Genomic DNA, 27971 nt, shown 5'->3' with positions numbered 1-27971 from the left:
ACAGCCACATATTTGTCTGCCTAGCTGCAAGTCCATGTGACAGTCAACTATGTCTCTCTGACTTAGACTGATTGCACTTGTGTACACCCAATTTCCTAGCAGGAAGGGAATATCCATGTAGGTAACTAATGCATACGAATCAGTTCTAAATAGAGTGTGTGTGGTATATACTAGTTTAAACTCCTTGTGCTGAACTCAGTATAGGGAGGATAATTGAAGCATGGCGGCACATGGAAACGTGTTTCCCAGGTTGTGCTTGAAGTGACATGAGGTGGCTTTTCTGAGCTCCTACAAAGGGATGGTTCTCCACAAGGGCAACAAGAAGCCCCTGTAGTATGTGGGACAATGTGCCTAATGTAAGGATAACTCAACTTGGTGATCATAGTTTTCCCAGTAAGCAACATGAAAAACAGAAAGAGAACAAAACCCAACCTGAGAAAACAGGTCAGGAGGCTGAGCAACAAAATAGATTATCTGTAACCATTAGTGGCTCTTAATATTTTGTAAGAGCCACTGTGGGAGGAGTGTGTCCGGGCCCTGTCCAGTCCACAGGCCAATCTGGCCCCTGGAGTGCCCGCACCCCCCAAGCCAGCTGCAAGGCGCACATGATGCCCCGTGGCCAGATGCTCCCCAGCCACCACAGGGGGTGTTCCTGTGGTGCCTAGTACACCCCACTTCTTAACCCAGCCGCCAGCTTGCCCTGTGGACTGGCCACCTGTGTGGACATTGGCCACGTCGCCAGCAGTGCCCTCAAATGGGGCAGCGCAAGCACCGTACGGGGGTCCCTCCGCTAGCACCCATAGCATTCCTGGATGCAACGGGCTTTCGGGCTAGTAATAAATATTTGTGTTTTAACTTTAAAGTACGCATTAAGGAGATTAAAAACATTAAAACCAAACAATCAGATCTGTGCAATGTTGCACATACCGTCTTAATGGCTGACCATGACATGATTATAGACCAAACACGTTTCAGCACAGAAGATCTTCATCAGTGATCAAATAAAATATATGAACACATATAATGATACAGTATGACAGTAAGACCTGGTTGGTGGCATAAGAGTCATAACATGTGAAGCTCCCAACAAAATATAATAATTCCAGATGTGGCGCTCGCAATTAAAAATCAAGGTTGTCAAGAACCAATAATTCTGTCCAAAGCCAAGGTTCAATCCTGAGGGTGCATCCTCATGTGTCAGCCAAAAGAAAGTAATGGTTTACAGCAGGGGTAGTCAAACTGTGGCCCTCCAGATGTCCATGGACTGCAATTCCCAGAAGCCCCTGCCAGCAAATGCTGGCAGGGGCTCCTGGGAATTGTAGTCCATGGACATCTGGAGGGCCACAGTTTGACTACCCCTGGTTTACAGCTTACAAACACTTTCCCCTCTAGAACTGTGGCTAGCCCAAGGTCACGGCAATTTTTTAATTCTGAAAAAGGGGAGCTAACAATAATATTTAGTCTCATGCAAATACTTTTCAGGTAGACTCAAATTAAATCATTTTTTAAATTGTTTCGCCAAGGTGGTAATTAAAAAACCTATAGCTAGTAATTATTAAAATGGTTGTAATTGTACTTTCCAGAGAGTAGTGCTGCATTACACAGATAAAATCTTGACAGTAATCCAGCGGTATCGCCTCTGTAGTATCACCGCAGCTCACAGCATTTCCATTAAACAGCCTCAGTTTCTGTTTAGGAGCTGTAAATATAGCCATTCAGTTATTCGGCGCATTTAACGATCAAGTAGTAAGTATGTGAGCTCAAGTAAATATATATTATAGCTAATACGGTGTGCAGAATAAATTTCTGCCTTTTGCCGTTGCAACCATTGGAACAGACACTTTGGGGAGGGGGGAAAAGAGGCAGCTATATTGGTTCATAGTGAAATCCATAACCAAGTGTCATATAATACCTTTTGTTTGGAGCGATCAAAATAAATACAACCCACGGACAAGCTTTTGAGTTCCCTAAAGCTCTCCATCAGGCTGAATGTTAAAAACAGAAAGGGAGAGCACTAGCAGATGCCATGACGGGAAGGATGAGTTCAAGACGGTGCCCTTTGGGCTTTGTGCAGCATGCTTCGCCAACTTTAATGAGTCCCAGATATGTCTAGTTGGTATTGGGTTGTGCCGTTGGCATTCTGGGGAGAAGAAGCACAAAATGGAAGATACCCAATTGAAAATAAGCAGTTGATCAAAGATCTCTAATATTCCAAGTGGGATGCACAAGCCTTCCATGTTTGTTTCACCTTCCCAGCACGTCATGCCAGCTCCCCATCCCCTGGGCCTTGCAGGGCATTTTGCAGACATCCTTAAGGATGCCCACCATCCATTACTGGCCCCTGGAAAAACCTTTGTGCCACTCATGACGGCACTCTAGCTGCTCCCATTGCTTGTCGCCCATATGGAGGAATGGGTGGGTGGGATGGGTTGTGTCGCATTTGGGACTTGAGCCTGAGGACGTGGCACAGGGCCCAGACCCCCTCCTCCCTCTGGGCAACCAGCAGCTGTCACATCCGGGCCAAGGAGATTTCCCCCTCCCGGTCTGCCACAGCAGGGCCAAGCAACTCCAGTACCATGGAGGCTGCCATTGCCATCTGCCTCCGTATGGTCAGGGCACATTGTCAGTGACATCAGTCGTGAATGTGAAGGAATAGGTACCTGGGGAAAGTATTGCAGTCCACCCTGCCCCCTCCTCTCTGTGCCATCTCAATAATGTGGCAGCATTACTGTCAGGATGGGGCCTCAGTGGAGTTCAGTCTGCAAGGATTGTCTGACTTGGGTTGCATCCCCCACGCACTCCCTCCTGTGGTCCTCAACAATCACCAACACCTCAGACCGACACAATGGATGAGCTGTATTGGAGGGAACCTGGGACTACAGTGTGGTAAGGTTGGGATTGTGGCATTGACGTCTGGACTCCCACTCAGCCCTAGTGCTAGGGGTACCTCCCTGATTGGCATTGGTAGTGAAGGACCAGAAGGCTGTCTCCACATGATCATAAGGCCTGGCTTCCGGTGTAGGGGGGCACATGGTGGGGTTTCGGCTCCTCTGAAGGTGTTGTGGACTAACCCAGAAAAGGGCCACTGAAGACTCCTCTGAGGAAGAAGCATCCAGTGGACTTGATCCCAACCCATAGCCAGTGGTAGAGGCATGGTAGGAGGAGGCGGTCTCTGAGGGGCCAGATATCCATCTTAAGCTAAGAACCAGCACACTGGCCCCTCAGCCCCCCAGCCCTGAGCTGGCAACAGAGAGCCAGTTGCCAGTAGTTCACTCCCCTTTCACCAGAGCCTTGGGAAGCCCATAAGAGGAAGATGAGGAGAGACTTTCAAGACCAAAGGCCATCTGGCAGCATATCACTGGCCATGATATGATGTGAGGATGAGTGCTTGGGTGACACAATACAGACTGCTGAGCAGCACGGTGTTTAAGAGCAACAGAGAAGGGAGTGTCTGTGAAGAAGCAGCTTGTCTGATAGCCAGTGACCTTACTGCCTCTGCTCTGGATTGTCCTCTATGTCTCTGACCCTGACCTGTCCTTTTGTTTTATTCTTGCATTTCTCTTTGGATTTGTAGCTATGTCTTATCTGCCTCATGGCTGAACCTTGGACCTGTATTTTGATGTCTGGCCCTGGAATGGCTCTACAAACTCTGAGGCCTAGAAACTTCATCTGTGTGCCTGATTCAGCATTCTGTCAGAACTCCCATGTGTCTGGAGATGCAGTCCGTGACCAGTGACAGGGCATTCTGCACATGCAAGGGAAGGTTTTGGCCATCAAGGTAGAGCTTTCAGCACGCAGATTGGATGAGATTCCCACCTACCAATGTGATTTGTGCTTGGGGGTGCTGTCAATGGGCAGGGCACATGCCTGGTGTGGTGGTGCCACTTTCAGCCCCCTCCCCAGGCAGCTGCTTCAGACATCCCCCAATGAACCAGTCCCTGACCATTTCCATGCAAGGGAGCACTTCTAGCCTCCTGGCTACAAGGTTTAAGAGCAACAGATACCATGTTCAGAGCAGCACAATGCCACTGGTGTTGGCCAAGGAAAGGAAGTGGGTTGGGGGAAGGGTTCCTTGCTTACCTGTTTGTGTTTTGCCACCCCTGAGATCCTGGCAGGCAAGCTGCAGTACCTGTGGGCCTGAAATCAGGGAGAGGCCAGCCATGGAGTGACCACCTCAATGGGTACTGGGGAGAGGCGTGGCAGTATGCTGATTGTGTGTGCACTTGGTTGGTGTCCTGAGTTGCTTGGGTTCCTGCAAGCATGGCAACAGCTGAGTGGATAAGAATTTGCCATGGGCCTGTGCAATTTTTGCCTGTGCAATTTTGCACCTGTTTTGAGGTGAGTCCCCATGCTGAAATTCCTTAAGGAGCTGACTGGGTGGCATCACGCCCCTTGGCATGCGCACATTTCTGCCGGCAAGGGGGTTCACGCCGTTATTTCACCAAGTATGCAGTCATGGTGCAGCTGTGCTGGTGTGAGCGCATCACACAGCACTGCTCATTTATTAGCTATATATATTTGTAAGCCGCCGCTCCTGGGCTTGTTGTCCCGCAGTGGCTGAGCCCTCCACCTGCATAAATGCCCCTTACACCGCCATATCTCCCGAGTTACAGCAGCCAGCTCCCTATTCTGACTCCCCCGCCATGATCGTTCCATTAACTTCCCTGTCAACTACAGGTAAACATTTTGTGTGACTTGCTTGCTGCTCAGGAAAAAAAAAATTGCTAAAAGAATAATTTGGACTATCATCCTGGCCCACGATCTGACATCACTTATTTTTTTAAGAGTTAAACTCTCATTTTCTGTAACTGCTTGATATGCTATCTTTTCCTGGTTTAGTTGTGACCATATTGACATCAGTTGCCTAGCAACTAATGAAATTTGTCTTGGGTTGTTTAAAAACAAAGCCGTGGATCAAAAATGCACACGCCGTATAAAAGGAATAAGACCAGAGAACAATTTAATAATTAAGCATGCTGTTAAAATGCCGAATTTACTAGGAGGAGGGAAAAAAGAACCCAGGCTTTGATTCTCTGGCTAAAGACTCACCTTTTCCATGCCTCTATTGGCAATAAGTCCAAAGTTGTATAAAAAGATTTGAATGCTGTCAAAATAAAGGCAGATGTTCCCCATAGATAATTGACCAGTGTGCTGGGTCTCAAATGTCTTTCACGTAACTGGCTACCTGATCCTTTTAAGTGAAGATATTGGAGATTAAACCCAGGACCTTCTTAGATTCATAGATCTGGAATCACAGAATCATAGTGCAATCATAGAAATGTAATGCAAAGCAGATGCTCTACCACTTAACACCTGGATGACACAAAATATGGACCGGAGTGGGTCGTAGAGACTGTATCACTCTAATCTTGGTCGATCTACACTGGCTCTTACTTAGTTTCCAGGCACAATCGGAGGCACTGGGCTTGACCCTCAAAGCCCTGTATGGTATGGGATTGATGTGCCTGAAGGACCACCTACTCCCTTATGAGCCTCCTAGGCCCTTACAGTCATCTTTGGAGGCCCTGCTTGAGGTGTCCCCAACTTCTGAGGCTAGGCAAGTGGCAACCCAGGAGAAGGGAATTCTCTCCCGGGGGTGGGGGAAGGTTCATCTGTTGCTGGAGGTTTGTTGTTGTTTTCTTTGGAATTCCCTCAGTGATCCCTCCTACCTAATTCATTGTTGTTCTCATCTTTTGTGGACTTGTTACCTCTTTCAGAGGACTGTATAAGCTGGTTCGTTTCTCCTTGCCCAGATCACTCTACCACAGAATTATGCCACACATTTTTGGGGCTTGTGAGGATCATGGAGGATTGAGGATGGAAATTCCTAGTTCCACTCCACCTCCTCCAGGATTCTTAAGATCTAGAGAAGGCTAATTCACACATGCACATACTCCCCCTTTAATTGATACAACGTCCCTTGCCAATGTGAGGCAGCATGGTGTAGTGGTTGAAGAGTGATGGACAGGGGAGCTGGGTTTGAAACCCTACTCCTCCACGTTAAGCCTGCTGGGTGACTTTGGGCTAGTCATAGTTCTCTTAGAGCTGTTCTCACAGAGCAGTTCTCTTAAGGATCTCTCAGCCCCACCTCTCTCACAGGATATTGTGGGGTGAGGAAGGGACAGATGTTTGTAAGCCACCTTGGGATACCTTCAGGTAGTCAGGTATATATAAAAAACATTTCTTCTTTTTTTGGAGCATATTGAAGTCTCTCCTGGCCATTGTCTGTGTGTGTTTTCCCTTCTGCTTAGTTCTGCCTGTGGATTTTCCTGAGCATACAAAGACCTTGCCTGTGGGTGGCTTGATATTGCTGAGTTCACAATGGGCTCAGGAGCCAGACAGATTGCTATTAGGTTTAATATCTTAATTATCCTTTGAAATGTAAACAGGAAAGGGTAATTAAGAATGTAAAAGCCTTGTTGGGTCTGACCGGTAGCCCATCTAGTCCTGCATCCTGTCTCACAGAAGAGCTGACCAGTTGCCTGATAAGACCAACAACAGGGCATAGAGACCAAGGCTTTCACCTGCTGTTTTACTGCCTCTGAGTATGGAGGTTTCTTTTAGTCACTGTGCTCAGTGGCCACTGATAGACCTGTCTTTCTTGAATCTGTCTAGTCCCCTTTTCAATCTATCTGTCCCTGTAGCCTATGTATTCTGGCATAGAACTCCACATGTTAATCACATACTGAGTAAAGTGGTATTTCCTTTTGTCTATCCTGAATCTACTGCCCATCAACTTCATTGGATGCCCTCAAATTGTTCTGTGTCAGAAAGGGGAGAAAAGAGTCTCTCTGACCACTCTACCCAGGCATAAGTCGTCTCTTTTATTTATTTTCTAAACTGAAAACTCTCAAACTCTTCAGCTTTTCCTCTTATGGAAAGTTCTTCAACTCGTCAGTCATCTCGGCTGCTCACTTCTGTACGTTTTCTAGGTCTGCAGTGTCCTTTCTGTGATATGGTGACCAGAACCACACACAATATTCCAAATGATGCCACACCATAGATCTGTAGAAGGGCATTATAATAGCTGTTTTGTTTTCTGCCCCTTTCCTAATAATCCCCAGTTCGCCTTTCTCACTGCTGGTTGACATTTTTATTAGGCTACCCATTATAAACCCCCCTCCCCTCCCAGTTGTGCACCTATTCTGTTCCATGGGGATGAGTCCGTAGCCTTAGAGGAAAACCAGTCTTCATTCCGTTAAAAGTTGTTTATATCTCTTGAACTTATCCAGAGCTTTTGAATTGTTAACCTTCTGGTTGACCCTTTTTTATTGTTCTCGGGTTTTGATTTAGTATGGGAATAGGCAAGAATTCCTATTGAATTGGGGTTGTTTGGTTTCTTGGCCAACCTTTGTTGCCTCAATTTGCAAATCAACCAGACAGTGACTAATGTCCAGAAGATTCTGAGAAGTGGGGCCATTGTCTGAAAAAGCAAACATACGTGACTCTGTTTTGCTAGTCCCTTTCCCTAGCACTGTCAACTTAAATTGGCTTCAACCCCTTTTTGCCCTCTCTCTCTTTCTGCTTTGATTTTGGCAGTGTCCTTTGGGGCGTTTGCATTAGGTAAGTAGGTCAAAGTAGATTACTGTACTTCACCAGTGCCCTAATAAGAAGATTACATTCCCATAACGAAGAATTGTTCTGGCGTGAAATGTCTTATTGCAGTCTGTCTGATAGGCGACTAATCAAACATACAGACTTCTGAAGCCGTTTGGCTCTTTTCTATGGTGTGGGAAGATTCAAGGATTTGGAAACAGCCAGAGAGAGGAAGATCCACAGTGAGATATTGAGTGTCTTTCCCATGTGGTGTGGGAAATGCAGTGCTGCTGCCCATTGGTCTTTAATCAGGAGGATGGAAATAGCTTTCTTGTCAAAGGAAGAGGCAATTGGTAATAGTTAGATCAAAAGTCTGTGGTTTAAAGGCAGGGATGGCCGACTGACAACCTACGGAACCTTTTTTTGTGGCTGTGGCTAGGCCTAAATAGATGTTTGCCGCTTATGTGAAAATGATTCAAGCTGCACAATTCCTTATATGTTTTAGTTCTGTGCACTGTTGACAGCAAACTTGGGAAGAGGCCCATCTGATCTTGTCTGTGTATTTCGGTATATAACCCCCCCCCCCCCAACTGCATTGCCAAGTGACCTGATCTTGTAACATCTTGGGGAGAGTTGCTCCTGAGTTTGCCCAGAGAGATACTCTGAAAATTAAGCAAACATTTAAAACTTACTTTCATTGTTGTATGCAAGTTTCCAGACTGCACAGAACTCTTCTTTGGACATGAAGAATTCCAGACCAGTTAAAAGCTTTTGTTCCTTAATGTCTGAATATATTTTGTGCAATAAGAATCACTTCTTTGGATAGTTCCGTAACATAGTTGATGGTCTTACTGAAGAAAGATGCTCTCGACTACTCCTATGAGTATATCACGAAAAAGGATCTTCAGAACACTGAATGCTACATTCTATTTCTCAATAAATACTGAATGCTACATTCCATTTCTACATTAAAAGCACAAAATGATTTTTTTTTTAGTAATTTGTGTCTGCCCCATCATATTACTGGCTGTTGGGGATTTTATTCTGTTTATCTTAAGGGGGCATCATTCCTGGGCTGGTAGAAATGGCAACCCATAGATTCATGGCATAAGGCAGAAATAAAGAGTAGGTACAAGAATTGCTTCCTCCCAGATGTTGTAAACAAGTACACTGAGGGCAAGAGAGAGAGAAAAAATTGGTTGGGACCCTCGGTGTGCTTTGCTGTCTTCAAGGATCTTTAAGAAAGCCAAAAGAGCTTTTGAAAAACGGGTGCCTCTCTTGGCTACGACAGAACTCAAGAGGACTAATTAGCTGTTTCAGCAAAGAATTATCATATGGCATCATATGACTTAATTTGGATGTTATGACACAGTTTACTAATTTGTCACAATTTGCTTTTGCCTTATATCCCGACAGTTATGGTGGTTGTTCATTTTTTTTCTGAGGAAGATTGCTTGCACTCGAAAGCTCACACCTTGAATAAATCTTTGTTGGTCTTAAAGATGCTACTGGACTATTTTTGTTGTGTCTCTTTGTAAGTTGTGCACAGTGATTATGAAGCCAGTATTAATAATTAAATTAATTTGTGTGAGTAGCTGGTGTTGTAGAAGTGTTGGTTCTTATATGCCGCTTTTCTCTACCTGAAGGAGTCTCAGAGTGACTTATAATCACCCGTCCTTTCTTCTCCCTACAACAGACACCCTGTGAGGTAGGTGAGAGAGCCCTGATATTCCTGCTCGGTCAGAACAGCTTTATCAGTGCCGTGGCGAGCCCAAGGTCACCCAGCTGGCTGCATGTGGGGAAGTGCAGAATCGAACCCGGCATGCCAGATTAGAAGTCCGCACTCCTAGCCACTACACCAGAGGATGTTAAACTAACTGAATGTGCAAGCTAGTTTTAAATCGTATGGACAAATAAGATTGTAATCTGCATTATTATATAGAGCATAAGCATCAAACCTGAGGATATTTTTTTTAAATTTGAAATCCGCTGACATCCGCTTTCTTCCTTGATTGCAGTTTGGTGCAGAATTTCGAAGATTTTCCCTGGATCGTTACAAACCAGGGAAATTTGAAGACTTCTACAAACTTATTCTTCACATCCACCACATATCTAACATGGAAGTTATGATTGGATATGCAGATATCCACGGGGATCTTCTTCCTATTAATAACGACGACAACTTCTTCAAGGCTGTCTCGAGTGCGAACCCGTTGCTTAGGATTTTTATACAAAAACAAGGTAAGATGAAACATTCTCCCAACATTTGCTGGCAGGGGCTCATGGGAATTGTAGTCCATGGACATCTGGAGGGCCGCAGTTTGACTACCCCTGTTTTAAGGCCTACTTTGTCCAGCTTCCACTTTCAAAAGTATCAACGGACACCCGAGTCCTATTGTGCTGGGTCTTTCATCAGCACATTGGATTGGTTAACCCAGGGGTAGTCAAACTGCGGCCCTCCAGATGTCCATGGACTACAATTCCCAGGAGCCCCTGGCAGCAGGGGCTCCTGGGAATTGTAGTCCATGGACATCTGGAGGGCCGCAGTTTGACTACCCCTGGGTTAAGCTATTACTACTGAGGGAAGCAATCATGAGACAAAAGTCTGTAGTGAATCATATTTTAATAGCATGTGGGTAGAACCATTTGCATTTTCCTTACATTAACATGGCAGGTGCCAAGCTAAGATTATTCAAAATGTCGCAATCGTTCAGTGTTCTTAGTCTGAAATGCCTCTCAGCATGTGGAAAACATGAGTGGATCCTTAGGAAATCTTCATATATCTCTTGGAAATCGTCGTAATGGTCTATAGAATGCTAGGTGCAGAACCCACGAGGGTTTGTTTTCATCATTTCCCCCAATACATCACCACCACTACCCCATGAGGGTTTGAATCAAAGAGTTCCAACCCTCTACTAGTATGAAATCCAGAAACCTATAGAGAATAAAAGATGCTTAGGTTCTAAGAAGGACTTGTTGGCTTCAGACAAGAGTGTTGGAGAAAAGAACAAAATCTGTAGCCTTGATCTTGTCCATTTCTACATTTTGCTTTCCCCCCCTGCTCATGAAATCCTATGTATATAAGGAAATCTCATTGAGTTCAGTGGGACCTATGCCCTCGTAAGCGTACTTAAGACTGCAGTTATGGGTTACTTGCCTAATTGTTTGTTCTTTCAATCATTTTTAAGCATTTTAGCAATCCTGAGCAGGTTAGCAAAAGCATGTTTGAGCGGTTGTATTCCAAAGCATGTTTGAAGAGCAGCAACTGTGTAAACAGAACAAAAGGGGAACGGTCAGTCCAAGCTAACTAACCTGGAATAGAAGACGTGAAGCAATACAAATAAGAATTAGCTCTCTTAGACAGAATGCAGCAGACAATAGTAGGCATGACAAACAAGCCATTGTGGACCTTCTTTGCTGTTGTGGAGGAGATTCGTTTTGTACTCTGCACCAGTCTGTGTGTGCATTCCTTATTTAATGTGGGTCAATATGTACCATATAGTATATTTACTATCCTCTGATTTTTCACAACCAAAGCGTGCAAATACATACTTCAGTTGCCAGGTGTTGCGGTTTCATGGACTGGTTCATGTGGTTCCACCCCTCAATTGCCTAGACCCCTCTTGGATTCTTTTTCCTGCTTGCATATGGCTAATGTTGGTAATACGTAGGCAAGTGGGCAAGTGACTGATTACCTTGGATCCTAAAGATCAGCATCTTATTTTGTTACACCACTCCCAGCTTCATTTCACTTGTCTTTCTCCCGGTCAGTGCTTTATGAGGAATGCGCTCTCCCCCATGCATTCCTCAGTTGAGTTTGGATGTGGAGCTGGAAAGTCAGCATTTAAATGAACTTTGATCTCCCATTGCATTGGTTTTGAATTCAAAAATGTAGAAAGGGAGGAGGAGTAGAAGGGAACTTAATGTGAAGTAAACACATGGATGTCTTTGGCTCAAGAATGCTGCACAGAAAGGGGTAGCCAGCATTAAATTGGAGAAAATACAAGCTTCATCTTATGTACTCCTTTGCCAGCCATTATAAATTTACTTCTGTAGTCAGATCCGTGCAAAGGATTTTTTGGGGGGGGGGAGGGGGATTACGATATATTCCAAAATGTTTGTGAAATGTCTTAATTACACTTTCTCACTTTTACTTGAATTTTAAAACTTTTTCTATTATTTTTCTAACTTGTGCCATTGTTAATAGGTTTTCATTGATCCAATGAGTACCTTTCTCTATTTTGTTTATTTAATCTCTGGGGAGGGTTAAATGCCCCTCCCCTTCCCAAACTCCTTTGCTGTAGTGTTCAACTTTGTTTCCTCAAACATTAAAATAATAGATATAAAGGGGACATGATAGCTGTGTGTACAGTTTACACACCAGTCACTTAAATACAGCTGTTTGCAGTGTTGGTGGTTTTTGTTTAGTTTGGGTTTTGGTTGTGGACCAGAGCTCTTAAGAATTCTAAAGTACTAAATGGGAGTTCCTCCGAAATGTACCTCTCATTGTCACTTGGCATTCTGGCTGGGCAGGTTGTGACTAGATTACCATCTTGGTTTAATGTTCATCTCTCGTTCCAACATCAAGGCAAAGGGCTCAGGTGTTGTGCGCGAGGGTGCTTTCTGCTAAGTATGCTGAGCCATCAGCCCTGCACTTGGTTAAAGGAACAGACTTTTCCCTACAGGTGGAAGAAGTCAATACGGTAGAAGGCTCTGAGGTTAAAGCACATCTGATTGGGTGGCCTTGGGCCCTTGTCCCTTAGCTGCAGAGGGTGACGATGCCTTTCCTCACTGCTGTGATCAAGAAGGAAGGATTATCTGCCTTTAGGGTGGCCAGCTCTGGGTTGGGAAATACCTGGAGACTTTGGGGGTAGAGCCGTGAGTGGGCGGGGAGGAACCTCATTGGAGTTTAATGCCCTGGAGTCCCCCCTCCAAAGCAGCCCTTTTCTCCAGGGGAACTGATCTCTTTAGTCTGGAGATGAGCTATAATTTCAGGGGATCCTCGGGTCTTACCTAGGGACTGGAAACCCTGTCTGCCCTGTGGATTAGTACAGGAGACATAGTTGAATAAAAGCACAAGGAGAAGTAATTAGTTTAAGGGTTTGCAGGACCCGTAGCACCAGATCCAATTTAAGGATTCAAGGATTTAAGGACCTGTAGCACCAGATCCAATTTAAGGATTGTTGTCCTTGCAATCCACAAGCCACAGAAGTATGAAGATCCTCCAACAATAAAGTGTGAATGTCCCCTAACTATACAGCACCGCAGGGCCCGTAGCATGTGCTTCATGTAAAGGTAATGTGAGACGTCCTGCATTTGCTTGTTCTGCCGATAGACATACCTTGTGTCCAGGAGCAGTTTAAGGATTCACAGGACTCGTAACACCAGAGCCAGTCTAAGGTTTCTGGGGCCCTAGCAGAAGCAGCCAGACTGTGAGCGGAAAGGCCTCCCACAGTGGAAAGGGGTGTCACAACAAGTGTTTTTAAAGAGAAGAAGAAGAAGAGTTGGTTATTATATGCCACTTTTCACTAACAGAAGAAGTCTCAAAGCGGCTTACAATCCTTTCCCTCTTCTCTCCTCATACCCTGTGAGGCAGTGGTCCCCAACCTTTCTGAGGCTGGGGACCAGCAGGAATTCGGGCTGCGCCCGCGCGGGCCATGCCCACGCATTGGGCCGCGCCTGCGGGCCACGCCCGTGTATCAGGCCGCGCCCCACGCCCGCATGGGCCGAGCATGTGCGATGCGCGGCCCGGCCCTGATTCCCTCTCCCCACCCTCCCACAGTAATAAGCTTCCCGGGCCGCAAGCTTGCGGCCTGGGGAGTTTTTTACTGCGGGGGGGGCGGGGAGAGGGAGCCGTGGCCCGGCGCCATGGCCTTCGCGGCCCAGGACTGGGCCGCGGCCCGCAGGTTGGGGACCACTGCTGTGAGGTAGGTGAGGCTGTGAGAGCCCTGATATTACTGCTCGGCCAGAACAGCACTATCAGGACTGTGACAAGCCCATGGTCACCGAGCTGGCTGCATGTAGAAGAGGAGCGGAGAATCCAACCTGGCTCAGCAGATTAGAAGTCGATGCTCCTAACTAGCTTACTACACCAAACTAGCTTAAAGAGGGAAAGGGGGCGGAGAGTTATGGTCTTTATCCATAGGGGAGAAGGCGCTATGCAGGGCCCCTGGAAGTGCAAATGCTACATGTTAATGTGTGAGTTGTTCTTTTCTAAACAAAACCCTCAGTATTCACGTTAAATTGCCTTGTTGGCTCTTTACAGTAAATAAGTGGTCTTTGGGTTGCAGTTTAAGCGCTCGTTTTCTAAAAGGTTCACCATCTCTGATCTAGCCTTTCCTTAATATCTTCCAGAGAAGGAGAACCCACTGGAGGAAGCTTGTTCCACTGAGGAACCGCTTCCGGGTGTTTAGCAGAAAATTCTTTCCGATTAATTTCTGGTCCAGCCCTCTGGGGCAACAGAAAACAACTCTGCTCCATCTTCTATATGTCAGCCCTTCAAGTATTTGAAGATGGTTATCATATCACCTCTTAGTCTTCTTCTCCCTAGGCCATTTAATATTATATTATTATTATTATTATATCTCCATGTTGCTATTTAATAACATAGATGTATAAATAATAATCAAAATTAGAAACCTGCTCAGTGATGATATTACTGCCTTTTACATAGGGGAGGTTGCATGCAATAATGTAGACATGGACCCATTAAAAAGTTGGGTAACTTCTGTTCTCAGTCAGCCTACAGAATTGTTCACCTTGGGATGGGCATGTTTATCTCAAGTGGAAATGATAGCTTGCACAGCAGTGAACAGTTAATCACCCCAAGTCTGTGCAAATATAAGGATCTGCCTCTAAAGTGGTTAGGGCAGAGCTACAGAGCATTCAGTGCTGTGGGTTATTTGTCATCTCCTTTTCTTATCCTGTTGCATTACATCCTTCATATTTTCCCCTTGTAAACCTCCAAAGGGCTGGAAGTCCCAGTCCAGGCAATGGTCAAGCTAGGGCTGCTGAGGTGGAACTACAGAACTGCTACGAGCACTCACTGTTTTGGATGCATACCCTGAAAACCTTGTTAGTTGCTAAGGTACTACTGAACTTGAATCTAGCCATTTCCTTAAATAAAGTCTCCCTGCGATCTGCTGAAGATCATTAGATCAAAGGAGATTGAAAGAAGGAAAAGTAAGTATCTAGTGTATTATACACTGGCCAATTCATATCTATGTCACTATGTACTAGGGACGTACACTGGAACTTTACTAATCAACATCCAACTCAAACATCCATTCTTTAATATTGTAAAACCAGCCTGAACGTAGACAGATATTCCAGTATTCAGGAATGGTGGGAACCCTTTCTGATTTGCCGGTTGTCCTGGCTTCTCAGTGTCTGGTTTCAAATTCCTGGGCAACAGAGATTAATTCCAGAGTTCTGGGTGTGACTGGGATGTCATCCAACCAGAACAGTTTGCCAGTGTTTCCACAAAATAGCATTATCTCAGTTGATTCTCTACAAGAACAGTTCCACATTCCACCCATTGTTGCATTCTCTGAAGCTTGCTGTGGCTGTCTGACTGTATAGAACCATCCACTGTATTTATATGACCTGTTGTGGGACTAGGAAAATCAGCTACCAGCCAGGTGGCATCTGTTTAAGCTTCACCTCTGCCACAAACCCTTTGACCCTGCAATCCTACACAAGGCAAGGGAGGTAAAGGTATTATCCTGCATTTTTTCATTGTGGCAGACAGGTCATTTCCCCTGCGAACAGAAGGGGGTGGATGCAGTAAAAGGGAAGCAGAAATGGTGATGAAACATCTTTGCTGAAGAAAGAGTTCAGGTTTTCTCTGTAGCTGCAGGATCCAAGATAAGGAATTTAACCATTTAACCTGAAACTTTTTCCATACTAGTAGTAGGAATAAGGGTTTCAAAACTGGGGGAGTGATACGGGAATATTAAGTGACTTCCTAAAGATGTCAGTGGGAGGCCTGTTTTGATCCATGTTCTACATTAAAGTATAAGAAGAGTCTCGGGTTCAGTCCCTGGCAGTTTTAGTTCAGGGATCTCAGGAAATGCTTTTCTCTGCTGGTCTTGGTAGACGGTGCCAAGCTAGATCTGGTTCTGCAAAAGGCTGCTTCCTAGCTTATGTAGTTTCCATAATATAGACTTTTCGGGTCACTGTGATGTTGTTGATCCAAAGTTGACTTTATTGGCTGTCATCAAGATGAAATTTACAAGAGCTAAAAGGCCCAAGCAGAACGATTTAAGGGGTTGGTGGCATTAAACAAAAATAAAGCTTATGATTCCAGGTTTGGTTGATCTTTCAGGCAATGTTTAAGCTGATGGAACATGGTGTGTCTTTATGGGTTTGGTTCTTACCCCACTAAAGGCAATGGTTGAAATACTTGAACTGGTGAGTTAGTGTTGTGGTGGACAGAGGGTGGTGAATCTGACATGGGGTAAGACTTTCATTTCTGACCCAGGAGCCTTTGATAAGGAAAGTGCCTTTCTTTCAAGGGGGAAGAAGAATACCTTGTTTAGAGAATGCATCCTTGCAATTATTCTGGTATGACTTTCCTATGTACACAAATTAAAAATTTGATTAATTTAATTGCACCCAAGCGGAATGAAAGAACGAGAAGGTATAGTTGAGTCATCATAATGTAACTGTCTCTTTCTAAACAGTGTCTGAGATGCCTGGAAATAGAAATGGGCATAACTCCCCCCGCCCCAAGCCCTGAACCAAATGTACCTCACTGGTTTGGTGAGTTCTATTCCCCTCTCTCCCATCTGCAGTAAGCAACCACTTGAAGAAAGAGGGACAGGGACCGCCCTGGAAGGGACTTCTGTTCCACCATTCTCCCAGCTGTGAGTGTTAATGTGTGTTAATGAAGAAAGTTGATTCATCTGAAATGTTGCATTGGCGGAGAGTTTTATGGATACTAAAGGTAAAGGTAAAGGTAAAGGTATCCCCTGTGCAAGCACCGGGTCATGTCTGACCCTTGGGGTGACGCCCTCTAGCGTTTTCATGGCAGACTCAATACGGGGTGGTTTGCCAGTGCCTTCCCCAGTCATTACCATTTACCCCCCAGCAAGCTGGGTACTCATTTTACCAACCTCGGAAGGATAGAAGGCTGAGTCAACCTTGAGCCGGCTGCTGGGATTGAACTCCCAGCCTCATGGACAAAGCTTTCAGACGGCTGCCTTACCACTCTGCGCCACAAGAGGCTCTTTATGGATACTACGGGCCACCAAAAAGACAAATCAAGCCTGAAGTTTCCCTAGATTGAAGCTAAAATGGCTAAACTGAGACTTTGGTTGCATTATGAGAAGACAAGAGTCACCAGAAAATATAGTAGTTCTAGGAAGGTTGACGGCAGCAGGAAAAGAGGAACATCAAATGTGAGATAGAACAAGATGAGTAGTTGTATTTGTCTGTCTGTAGCAACAGAAAAAGAGCAAGAGTCTAGTAGCACCTCAAAGACTAACAAAATTTGTGGCAGGGGATGAGCGGTACCTGGATCTGAGAAGGTGAGCAGTGACTTACAAAAGCTTATTCCCTGGCACAACTTTTATTAATCTTTAAAGTGCTACTGGACTGTTACTTTTTTCTGCACCATGAGATGGAAGCCAGAGCTCTCCGTTTGCGAGACTTGAGCCAGGCTGTTAACAATAGGATGTTTAGGAGGACATTAATTCCATAGAGATGGTTTCAAAATAAATGAGCTTTTAAAACGTGCAATGCACCGCAGGATGCTTGGAATCCTGCATGTTGAACATTGCTTTGAACATTGAAGAGGCGAGAGACGAGGACATCACTTGATAATCCTTGGCCCACTAGTAATAGATCTTTTGGCTGGCACCAGGCAAAGCATAAGGAAATTAATGACCTCCTACTGGCCTTTGGTGGGTGGAGTGGGTGTCCATGGTAATGTTCAGAAGAGGATCATATGTTTCAGTGCTCTCCCGTATGAGCAACAGAAAACTATTATGATGGGGAAGGCTAGGCTAGACTCTCGCTTGCTTTCTGTGGGAAGAGAATGTATGATTTAGGGGAAATGTGACACTCTTACTTGCATGCCAAAGCAGAATATTCCCAGTACACCGGTACGATGGGCTTCCATGGGTAGGTTCCAGAATATTCTAAAAATATACAGAGGATTGCCGCAAAAAGTTAAAACTAACTGTGCTTGCCAGGCGAAACTCTAATGCTGTTTGAGTCCAGTGGCACCTTTAAGACCAACAAAGTTCAATTCTGGGTATAAATTATAAACGAGTGACTTAGCACGTGCAGTGAGGTAAGAACCCAATATCTCTGTTCAGCCCTGAAGGTTCCATTGTCCTGAGTGTTGTAATAACTTGTAATTCAGCAGTCTCTGAATCCAGGCTATTTCTGAATTCTCTTGCAGTAATCCGCTACTTTAAGTTCCCACATTGAGTGGCCTGGAAGGTTGAAATGTTCTTAAAGTTGCTCAGTTTTGTGATTCTTGATATCAGATTTGTGCCCATTTATATTTTGATATAGGATTCAACCTGTTTTCTTGTGCTACTCTCTTGACTCTAACTAGCTCTTCCTGGCAACTACCTTCCACACATATATGTAAGGCTTGAGCAAAACTCTTTCAATGTATTGGAAGAAATGTGCAGAAATGTGAAATCTTATACCCGGAATTAAACTTTGTTGGTCTTAAAAGTGCCACTTGTTCCATTCCTTTAGATCAACATGGCTACCAACCTGAATCAATTCTGCTGTCTAGGGCAGAAGGGAAAACTAGGGTAGAATTTAAAACTTAGTCAAATACATTCACCTGTTTTATTTCTTGAATTATTTGTTTATACTTTTATTTCTTGACCACACCCTCCCCGTGAGCAGATTCGGGGCTGCTTACAACAATGTTTAACATTTAAAACCAGCGCTCAATAAAATACAGTAAAATATTTAAAAAATCTATTCCTGTTTTTAAACCGTACTTCAGATAACTCGAGGCTGTCCCAGTTCAGCCTTGCTGCCAAGCCCTGGTATAAACTGGCATTAAAGTCATTGGCCTTGCTTAGATTGAAGCCCTTTAATGCAACTGGTTTGTGGTCTGGGCTGTGAAAGAATATTCTGCTGCCAGAGATTTGACTACAGTTTTTCAGGCAGTGGAGCTGTTCTCCTGCTTTGTAGTAATGTGCTGAGTCCTTTTTCCACCCTGGGGATTTCATTTATCCAGTTGCGTTTGCTGTGGTAATGGCACAGCTAAACCCTCAGCAATGTTGCTTGGTGCAAAGCATTCCTTGCGAAGGCTATCTGGGGTCCACTTTCCTATTCAACTGGGGAGGTTGGCAGCCTTTGGCTGGGTGCTCTCGGTTTTACAGTGTCTTATTACAGCTGCCCTCAGAGCTGATTCACAAATGTGCATCTCCATGGAATGCAGCAGTGGTACTGGACTTCGTCTTCATTTTCAAATTGTAGCCACGGAGTATTTTCTTGCCCCTGGCCAAGATTATTATTATTCAGGAATTTTCCATCTTCAAAATACAGGCCACCATTGACCAGAGAAACGCTTAGCACATGCTGGTTAATCCTGAAAGCCTCAGCTCCATGTGGGTGTATGTATTCCCCTTTTATTATTTTGTTTTCATCAACTTGTTTTGTGCGAGGCCTCTTGGGCTTTTCACTGAACCAACTGCTTTTTTTATAACTCAGCGGAGGGAAACAATGAGGGTAGTGTGGCGTCCATATGTAAAACTGGCAGGCTGTTTGTGAGATTTGTGTCGTCCCTAAATTCTTATAAAGGAGTACAGGGCATTTTAAAGCACAGCATGGGTGAATGGAAGAGAGGCCCCTTCAAAATAAAACCCACCGTCTCCCTCTCAGTTGTTGCTCTCCTGGTGGAGTAACCCTTTGGGGGGGAAAGACCCTGAGCAAGGCAGTTCGGAGGAGATAAACAAGTGTTTCAATATCCCGTATGCTTTAGATCTCTCCCACCTACTCCCTTATAGGAATTCAGTACAATCCTTATTCCTAAAAAAGTATGTCATGCTACACCAAGATGAGTGTTTGGTTCCTCTCTCTAGGATGTTTGTCGTGTGGGTCATAATTGAGGGTGTTGAAATGGCCAGAAAAGAAGCACTGTAATGTAATTAAAGCAATTAAACCCTGAGCAAGCGGGTTGGTAGTGGTAAGGAGTGGTTGCCTCTCATTTGGGCTTGATTCCCCTCTCTTGCTCATGAAGCCAGCTGGGTGAGCTTGGGCCAGTCAGAGTATTTTCAGAGCTCGCTTAGCCTCATCTCCCTCACAGGGTACCTGCTGTACTCCTCTGCAGGAGCTCTCATGGTTCCACAAGGCCGGGTCATTGGTAGAGGCCAGGGCGCAGAAAAGCGAGGGGCCCTTCATATTGAAGAACCATATTTAAGAACTATCTTAACCCCAGTTGATAGAAGACTAATTCCTTGTATTGGGAATTAGTCAGCACCTCTGAAGTTGTACCTGAGGCTCCAGAAGGGGGTGAGAGGGAAGGGGTGAGGGAGAATATGGGGTGACTTTTATTTACTTTTTCTTTTCTTGCCACTGGAGTATGCTTGTTCTTAATGTTTTAACTTATGTGGGGTTTATCTTTTTATTGTAGCCCTCTGTGAGATGATTCTTTCCCACTGCTAGCTAATGGCATTCTTTTAATACTACTAAGAGACCTTCCGCGTAAACCAATAGTTGTTGCATAGCCCTTCTTCAGAGGTTGGTGGCACAGGAGCACCATCAGATCCTTCTTGCGTAGCGGCTTAAGGATTTAATGCTGGAAGCTGAAGTCTTATCACTCCTTCAGTTTTTAAAATCAAACCGGCCAACTTTCATCTGGCCTGCCCTAGAATTACATCCACGGGAAAAGATTATGCTTGTGCTGTTTCAGGATGTGCCATTTCTTGGCTAGCCTGGCATGCCTGAGGCATGTAGCTCAGCAAAAGAGATTTTTCTGCCCTTTGCTGTGGCCTGAATCCAAATGTACAGTGCGTGGCCCAGCGAGTGAGTGAGAAGCACTTCTAAGTCTCCCTGAAAGAGATTTAAGCACGTGCATTGCTCTGCCCCTGGAATCTAAAAGAAGGCTGTTAATTAGCCTGTTTAATGAAAATCCTGGCTCTGGGTATAAAGTATGTGTCCTTGAAAAGCATTAAAGGCATTCCTTTGCTTCAGATAGCAGCTTGTATCAAATGAAACACCTGGAGGGGTGCAAGCGATTAAGATAAAAGAATATGGGTACGGAAAACAATTCTCAGAGCCGAAAAGATATTGCAGCATCCATTTTTAAGTACCGGGACTGTTTTATATCAATGTGATTAGAGTGGTATAGAAATTATGAGTTATTGTTCTTTAAAATAAATAACTTACTCTGTGCATGACCTGCCAGTGGGAATGTTGAGTGAGTGGATCTAAATGGGAACCTGTTTAGCTGGAATTTTATATATATTTATTAAAATCTGTATGCCCTGCTCTTCCCCTTGGCTCTCAAGGTGGTTTATGATCCCAAATTCAAACCATTGATTTTTTAAAAATTAACCCTTCTCCCCAAGAAGGTCATACAACTTAGGCCCCATTAAAAGCTTTCACAGCTGGGAGTCATAGAATCATAGAGTTGGAAGGGAACTCCTGGGTCATCTAGTCCAACCACCTGCACTATGCGGGACACTACTGGGGCAGTCCTCATCTGGATATCTCTTTTTTCATTGGGTTTCAGTACAATAAAAATATAAAGTATATATGTGAAAAGGCAGCGGAAAATCAGGAGAGAGACATTAAGACGTCATGAAATTAGCTAAGTAGAGGCCCTTCCAACTGTGTTTAATGAACTTTGAGTGACATGTACTGAACTAAGGAAATATTGTTCACTCGTGCATAGGATAATGTACTTACTGCTTTGGAATGCTTACAGCTGATATAGCCAATTCAAAAGTGTGTATCCAAAATGGTTACTTTGTTGGAATGTGCAAAATCTGTAGTGTGCATGATTCAAGAAGATGTGAAGGAAATCGGGGGAAATATGTAATTAGTATATTTAGATCAGGAACTGGCTCAGTTGGAAACTTCCTGCTTACTCCTTGCTTGCTTCCAGAACAGACTGAATGAAGACAGAACAGCAGTTAGACAGTTTGTTAGGTTTCTTTCCTATCTTTCTATGCAAATTTGGTTCTCTTCTTAATAACGCAGATTTATTCTTTTAAACAGCTTGGTGCTATGCCCCTATCTTTGCATATTTAAAATTTGCAATAATTATCAGGTTAGACTTAGCTTGTAAGTAGCTAGTCGCTTGTTTGCCTGGAGTAAATAAAGCAGAAAACATTTTATAAACTGCAGAATTGAGATGCATCACAAATGACAGACCACACTGAAGACTAGCATAGCTTTTTGTGGGCTAGTAAATTTCATTGACTTGTTTTCTGGCCAAACTAGTTTATGGGCTTCCTGTTCCTTACAACAGGTAGAAGAACTTACTTTAGAAGTTACTGGCTTTTCCGTTTCTGGCAGAGATAAAGTTTCACTGAATGAATCAGATATTTTTAAAATACACAACTACAACATGACTTTTTAAGTTACGAACTTGGTTGCAGTTTAGCTCTGGTTCCTATCACATCCAAGTTATTACAAGCTGATCTGTAGTCTTGCTAATCTCTACTACAAAAGAGCTCAGGATTAGCTCTAATTAGGGCTTTGTGATTTCTTGTTCTTGCATTTTTCTGTTTTTTCTTGTTCTGGCTTTTTTTTTTTTCATTTAAAGGATGCCTTTCCCCCTTCTTCATCTTTGAAGGCTAAAGCTGCACCCAGTGTGTCATCTGATCAAAGCGTTCAGCATATCCTTCGCCAAAGGCAAACAGAGAAGGCCTTGCCATAACGGCCTGAAAGGTCTTCTTTCCTTGTTCCAAACATGATCTTTAAAAACTTGATAAAGACTACTGGAAAATACCAAAGCTCATACACTATTCTGTGATATCTTTGGTACTAAGGTTTCTGTTGACGGCAGAGGATAAAACCTGCAGTAATGGGTTTAAACTACATATAGAACAATATCAGCTAGATATTTGGGAGGGGGGATTTCACTGTCAGAGTAGTTCAGTGGTGGAATAAGCTGCCTAAGGAGGTGGTGAGCTCCTCCCTCTCTGACAGTCTTCAAGCAGCAGCTGGACAGATACTTATCCTGGATGCTTTAGGCTGATTCTGCACTGAGCAGCAGGTTGGACTAGATGGCCTGTATGACCCCTTCCTACTCTATGATTCTAATAAAAACTATGACTTGGCTTTTGTGTTTGGGTGGTTCTGGTATGTTTCACCATCTTCAGAGCATAGAAGAGCCAGCCTGGTGTAGTGATTAAGATTGGCAGACTCTCATCTGAAGAACAGTTTGATTCCCCACTTCTCCACATGCAGCTAGCTGGGTGACCTTACGCCAGTCACAGTTCCCTCAGAACTCTCTCAGCCCCACCTACTGCACAAGGAGCCTGTCATGGGGAAAGGAAGGGTAAGCAATTGAGACTCCTTCAAGGTATAAACAACAACTCTTCTTTATAGTCCTCTGCATTGATCCTCATTGAGAGAAAGAAGGGTTTCTTTTTTTCATTCCACCATTGAATATTAGGATTCAGAAAAGAGGGTGGCTGTTCCTTCTCCTCCACAACTAGATTTTGGCAGTGCTTTTGAAGATGCTTTAACAGGAGTTGCTTATTATTTGACATCTCTTGTGCGCCCTGAGACAAAAAAATAACAAACTGCCTAGCAGAAGTCAGTATTTCATAATGGGTAGGCTGTTATTCCTATTAGTCTGCTGAGTCAGACCAGCTAAATTATCTAATGGGAAAAGGGTTGTTTGGAAGAGATTCAGTAGAGTCTCCTGGAATTTATTCCCATTCTTTTTGTTGCCTCTGGAATGTGTTAAATCGGCTAAGCCCTCTGTTGTCTTTTTTTCCTTTGCTTTCTTTAGCTTTTCTGTAACGTCCTGGAGTTATTTCCCTCCCCCCTTCTTCCAGAGAAAAGAACCCTCCTTTTTGTTGTGTTGGCAAAACATCTCTTGAATTATGGCCATGAGAATTGTTGGAGTGGGGAGGGGGGCGTGCTAAATAGCTAGTGCCTTTTGCCAGTGGGTTATTTTTGGTGGCTTCAATTACAGCCTTCCTTTCCTCTGGCAACCTCCCTGGTGTCATGTAAACGTCTGCTGAGTTGCAATAGCAAAGCCTCTTAGAGAATAAGCCCAAGTCTGGAAAGAAGGCCATGTTTGCGGCAGTGTGCTCCTCCCTCCCTCCCTCCCTCCCTCCCTCCCTCGAATCTGGACTTCTTCCCCTCATCATATAAATATCCTTGGTCAGGGATATTTTGACTTGAGAGTAGCAACAGGAAGTTCCACTTGGAAAGTTGCTCCTTAAGAGGCAGCCAAGTGGTGGAGTTTTTAGCTGTTGCGGGGTATGTGTGTGTATTTGACACTGAACTTTACCTGCTGTGTACTCTTAAGAGCCTCCTTTTTTGTATTCTCCCTGACGACAGCTGATGTTTTAGCAAGTGCAGTTGCAGTGGAGGTGGGGAGGAGGAGAGTTTTGGATTCTTTTTTTTTTTTAAGCATGCTGTTGTGAGAAGCAAGCTGTCCCTTTCCCCTCGTCTCCTGGCCTTTCTCAACCAAGAAGGCTTAGAGATGATACTTGGGTTTTGTGAATGGCAAAGTCAACAGTGTCTGACTACTGTTTGAGAGGCAGCCAGGAATGACTAATGCTCCTGAATCCAATTTGTATGGGATTTTCTTTTTTTCTCTGAGAACACTGTTCTGTGTTTATCCCTTCTTGGTAGATCAGACGGATGCTCTGGGGGCAATTGTTGGTGAAATTAAAAAATATGTTTATATGAATGAAGGAATGAATTTATTTAATACAGCATTTAGCCAGAATGGATTTACATGCTTAAATTATTATTAAAATAGAAATCCTTAAGAAACAATGCAAATACATTGAGATTCATTTTGAGTAACGGAGTCCCATCTTTATCCACTAATTATCTTTTGACGTCCTCTATATGCAGAAGTACAAAATTTAGCAGCCTGCCTGGAAATAGACAATTCTCAACATGCAGTTCTTTCAACCTAATCTATGGCACGGGGTTATTGTGAGGATAATATGGAGGGGAGAATGATGAAAGCTGCTTTGGATCCCCAATGGGGAAAATGCAGAGTATAAATGAAGTAAATAAATGAAATATGTAAATAGATAAATATATAAACAAATATAGAGCCCAAGAGGTCTGCTGTATGCCAAACATGAGCTTTACCACTGACCCCGCCCCCCATGAGCATCATATGTAAAGATGGAATTTGAGAATTTAACTTGTTGACTTCTCAAGACAAATCACTATGAGACCTTGCAAAGTATTTCCCGAAAGCATCTCCTGAAGAGACAGTAAATCAGTAGCATAAAATGATGCTCTGGAACTGGGGGGGGGGGGGTAGGGATGAAAAAATGTCCCAAAAAATTAGTGACAGCCCGAATTTTACAAGGTATATGGAACACATACCTGCTCAGGAGCTCCTACATCCCCAATCCACCTCTCTCAGATACACACGCAAATTCCTTCTTCCCCATTCCCCCCAACTCTCACCACCCATACGTTTTGCTTAACTGACCTCCTCCTTGGTCCCTCCCCCTCTTTCAGACACATACTCAGACTCCGTCCTCCCTTCTAGCTCCCCCCCAAGTGGTGCAATTGTGCAGAATATAGTTGGAAAGCATAGCTATGTACATCTCCACCCATGGCCCCTCCCCACCCCTCCAGGCCCATCATTGGCCATTATGGGATGGGTGGGCGGGTCAACATGACCATATACGGTCATATCACGTGATAAATGTTTAACCAATTAAAAATATCAAAAATTAATTAACTACCACTAATTAAGGAACCCCTTTCCAGAGCTGTCAAGAAACCTCAGGGTTTCACGAAACCTTGGTTGACAAAGCCTGATTTAGTAGGACGAATGTGAGTTCAGAAAAAGGAAAACTGAAGTTCCTCTTGTAGCAAGGGAAAGAGTCTGAGTTCCTGGAGAGCCAGTTTAACAGGAAGGTCAAAGAGGTATTCTACCATGCTGCTCACCGGGTGGGTGACCATAGGCTAGTTTTTCTCTGGCTAACCTACTTCACAGTACTGTAAACTGGTGTGAGCTTTATATGCCACCCTGAGCTTTCTGGATGAGGTGATGAAGTCCTAACTGTTTTGATCAGAAAGTATTTTCTAACCCAGAATGTTGCAAGATCGCTTTGAGAGTGTCGTTTCCCCTCACCCTACCTCCCCAATGCTGCACCCTGTGATTTGCTTTATGGACAGCTTTCGTTTCTTGAAATCTGTGTGTTGTCAACCTGTAGGCCATGAGACTCTGGATCAGAAAAATACCACTAGCAACCATTTTGAATTCTTCATCCACAAACATGTAGATAGAAGTAATCTGGCAGATGTTAGGGATTTGGACTTCCAAAAGGCTTTTGATAAAGTCCATGGCCAAAGGATTATGGACTGCAGTAAAGCAATGGAATCCCTTTGGGGACTGGTGTGTGTTTCAACTTTAATAAATGATACGTAAACAGGGTGAGCAGTGAAGTAACAAAATTTATAGATTACCACAGATGATTCATAAGGACGATTAACCAAGACAGACAGGAGAGATTTCACAAACTTTTTAAATGGACAACAAAACTGCAAATGTGAATCGATATACATGAGGGCTTTCCCTCATTTTTGTTTCATTCATTCTGACCCCACACTGCTTTGGTGGATCCCTTGATTTCTGTATTCATTTTTGTGCCTTTTCACTTCTGTTTTTTGTTGTTGTTTTTTCCCCTGGGATTTTTCTGGTTCTTTTGAGACTGCTTTTACCCTGATAATTTTCTGGAAGCTTTGACTTGACTTTTCCTTCTGCATAATGTTTTTGTCAGTTTTCTTTGTCCTGCTTGTTCCCCACCACCACCCACTGCTCTCTCCTCCCCAACCCTGATGACAAGTGGTTTTATTTGTTTTTATTTTAAATGGCGCTAAAATATTACTGTACTGCTAGAGAATTGTAACAATAGGCTTAGCAAGTTCTCTGAATCCCAGGTTTCCTCCCTCCCTCCCTCCCTCCCTCCCTCCCTCCCTCCCTCCCTCCCTCCCTCCCTCCTTCCTTCCTTCCTTCTTTCTTTCTTTCTTTCTTTCTTTCTTTCTTTCTTTCTTTCTTTCTTTCTTTCTTTCTTTCTTTCTTTCTTTCTTCTATTCTATCCCCCATAGAGGGGAAACATATATTTGTAAGGGAAGGGCAAAAAAGCATTTTTAAAAACATAAATGCTGGAAATGCTGAGGATATGCTAGCCTATTGCAGTGGTGTTTTTAGAACAGGATGGATGCCACTAATGCCACCCCCAAAGACAACAGCTCTCTCCCTTGAAAATTCTCATTACTGAACGCATATGCAAAAGAAAACAAACTAGATCCACAACCGAGAAGATGCACAAGGAGGGCAGATGTGCAGAAGAATGATGCCCAAATTGATTCCAGTGCTTGTGAATCAACTGCCAAGAAAATCAGGGGTATGTTGAACATGCAGAAAATATGTAAGTGTCAAAGTGATGGGATGAGCTCAGTAAGCTTAGACGGGAGTCAGTGTACATTGGATCGCATTGTTAGAGAGTATTCTTAAGCAGGTCTACTTAGAAACCTACTTGGATCTATTTAGTGGGCTTAATCCTTAGTAAGCATTCTTGGGATTGCAGTGTTAGTGTAAGAAAAGAGATGGTTGTGGAAAAGGTGGACAAATACAATTTTTAGAAGATTCTGGTGGGTAGCTGTGTTGGTCCGAAGCAGCAGAACCAAGTTTGAGTCCAGTGGCACCTTTAATACCAACAAAGATTTATTCGAGGTATAAGCTTTCATGTGCATCTAACTCCTAGTATAAAAACTGTATCTGTCCACTTCTTCCCCACCATTAATAATATCAGAGCCATCTCTTTTCCTATACTAATGCTACCTTGAATAAAACTTTGTTGACACTGAACTCAAACTTTGTCATGCCAGTAGAATTTGGGACTGGCAGTAGATGCAGAGCAGACAAAACAAGCTGTACCTGTTCATATGCAAAAAGGATGTGTGCTGCCACATAACACAGGGACAGCCATTTGATTTAGATCGCTTTATTAGAGCTGCTGTCCTGACCTGGATAGCCCAGGCTAGCCCATTCTCCTCAGATCTCAGAAGCTAAGCAGGGTCAGCCCTGCTAGCATCTGGATAGGAGACCACCAAGGAATATCAGGGTCATGACCTGGAGCCAGGCAAACCACCCCTAAATGTCTCTTCCCTTGAAAACCCCACAGGGTCACCATAAGTCAGCTCTGACTGGATGGCACTTTCCATCACCACCACCCTAAGGGCTATTACCCATGATGGTTAAATGAGCCCTCCCAGTCCTCTGGACA

General features: G+C 44.0%; 1 protein-coding gene across 3 annotated transcripts in view; it reads left to right on the top strand.

The window, feature by feature from the left end:
* Positions 1–27971, top strand: part of PARD6G (par-6 family cell polarity regulator gamma) — an 85187-nt gene that overhangs the window by 18616 nt on the left and 38600 nt on the right. The window contains exons 1-3 of one of the 3 annotated variants that reach the window (XM_077352981.1): positions 3652–3778; positions 9555–9777; positions 16332–16403. In XM_077352981.1, the coding sequence (XP_077209096.1) occupies positions 3752–3778; positions 9555–9777; positions 16332–16403 (322 nt within the window). In that variant the 5' untranslated portion in view covers positions 3652–3751. Of the gene's footprint in view, positions 1–3651; positions 3779–9554; positions 9778–16331; positions 16404–27971 lie in introns of those variants that run through there. The other 2 variants (XM_077352980.1, XM_077352983.1) reach the window with 2 other exon arrangements.

This window comes from Paroedura picta, chromosome 9 (assembly GCF_049243985.1).
Source record: "Paroedura picta isolate Pp20150507F chromosome 9, Ppicta_v3.0, whole genome shotgun sequence".
Taxonomy (NCBI): domain Eukaryota; kingdom Metazoa; phylum Chordata; class Lepidosauria; order Squamata; family Gekkonidae; genus Paroedura; species Paroedura picta.
Note: the sequence above shows the minus strand (reverse complement) of the source record. Positions and strands in the feature narration are given on the sequence as shown.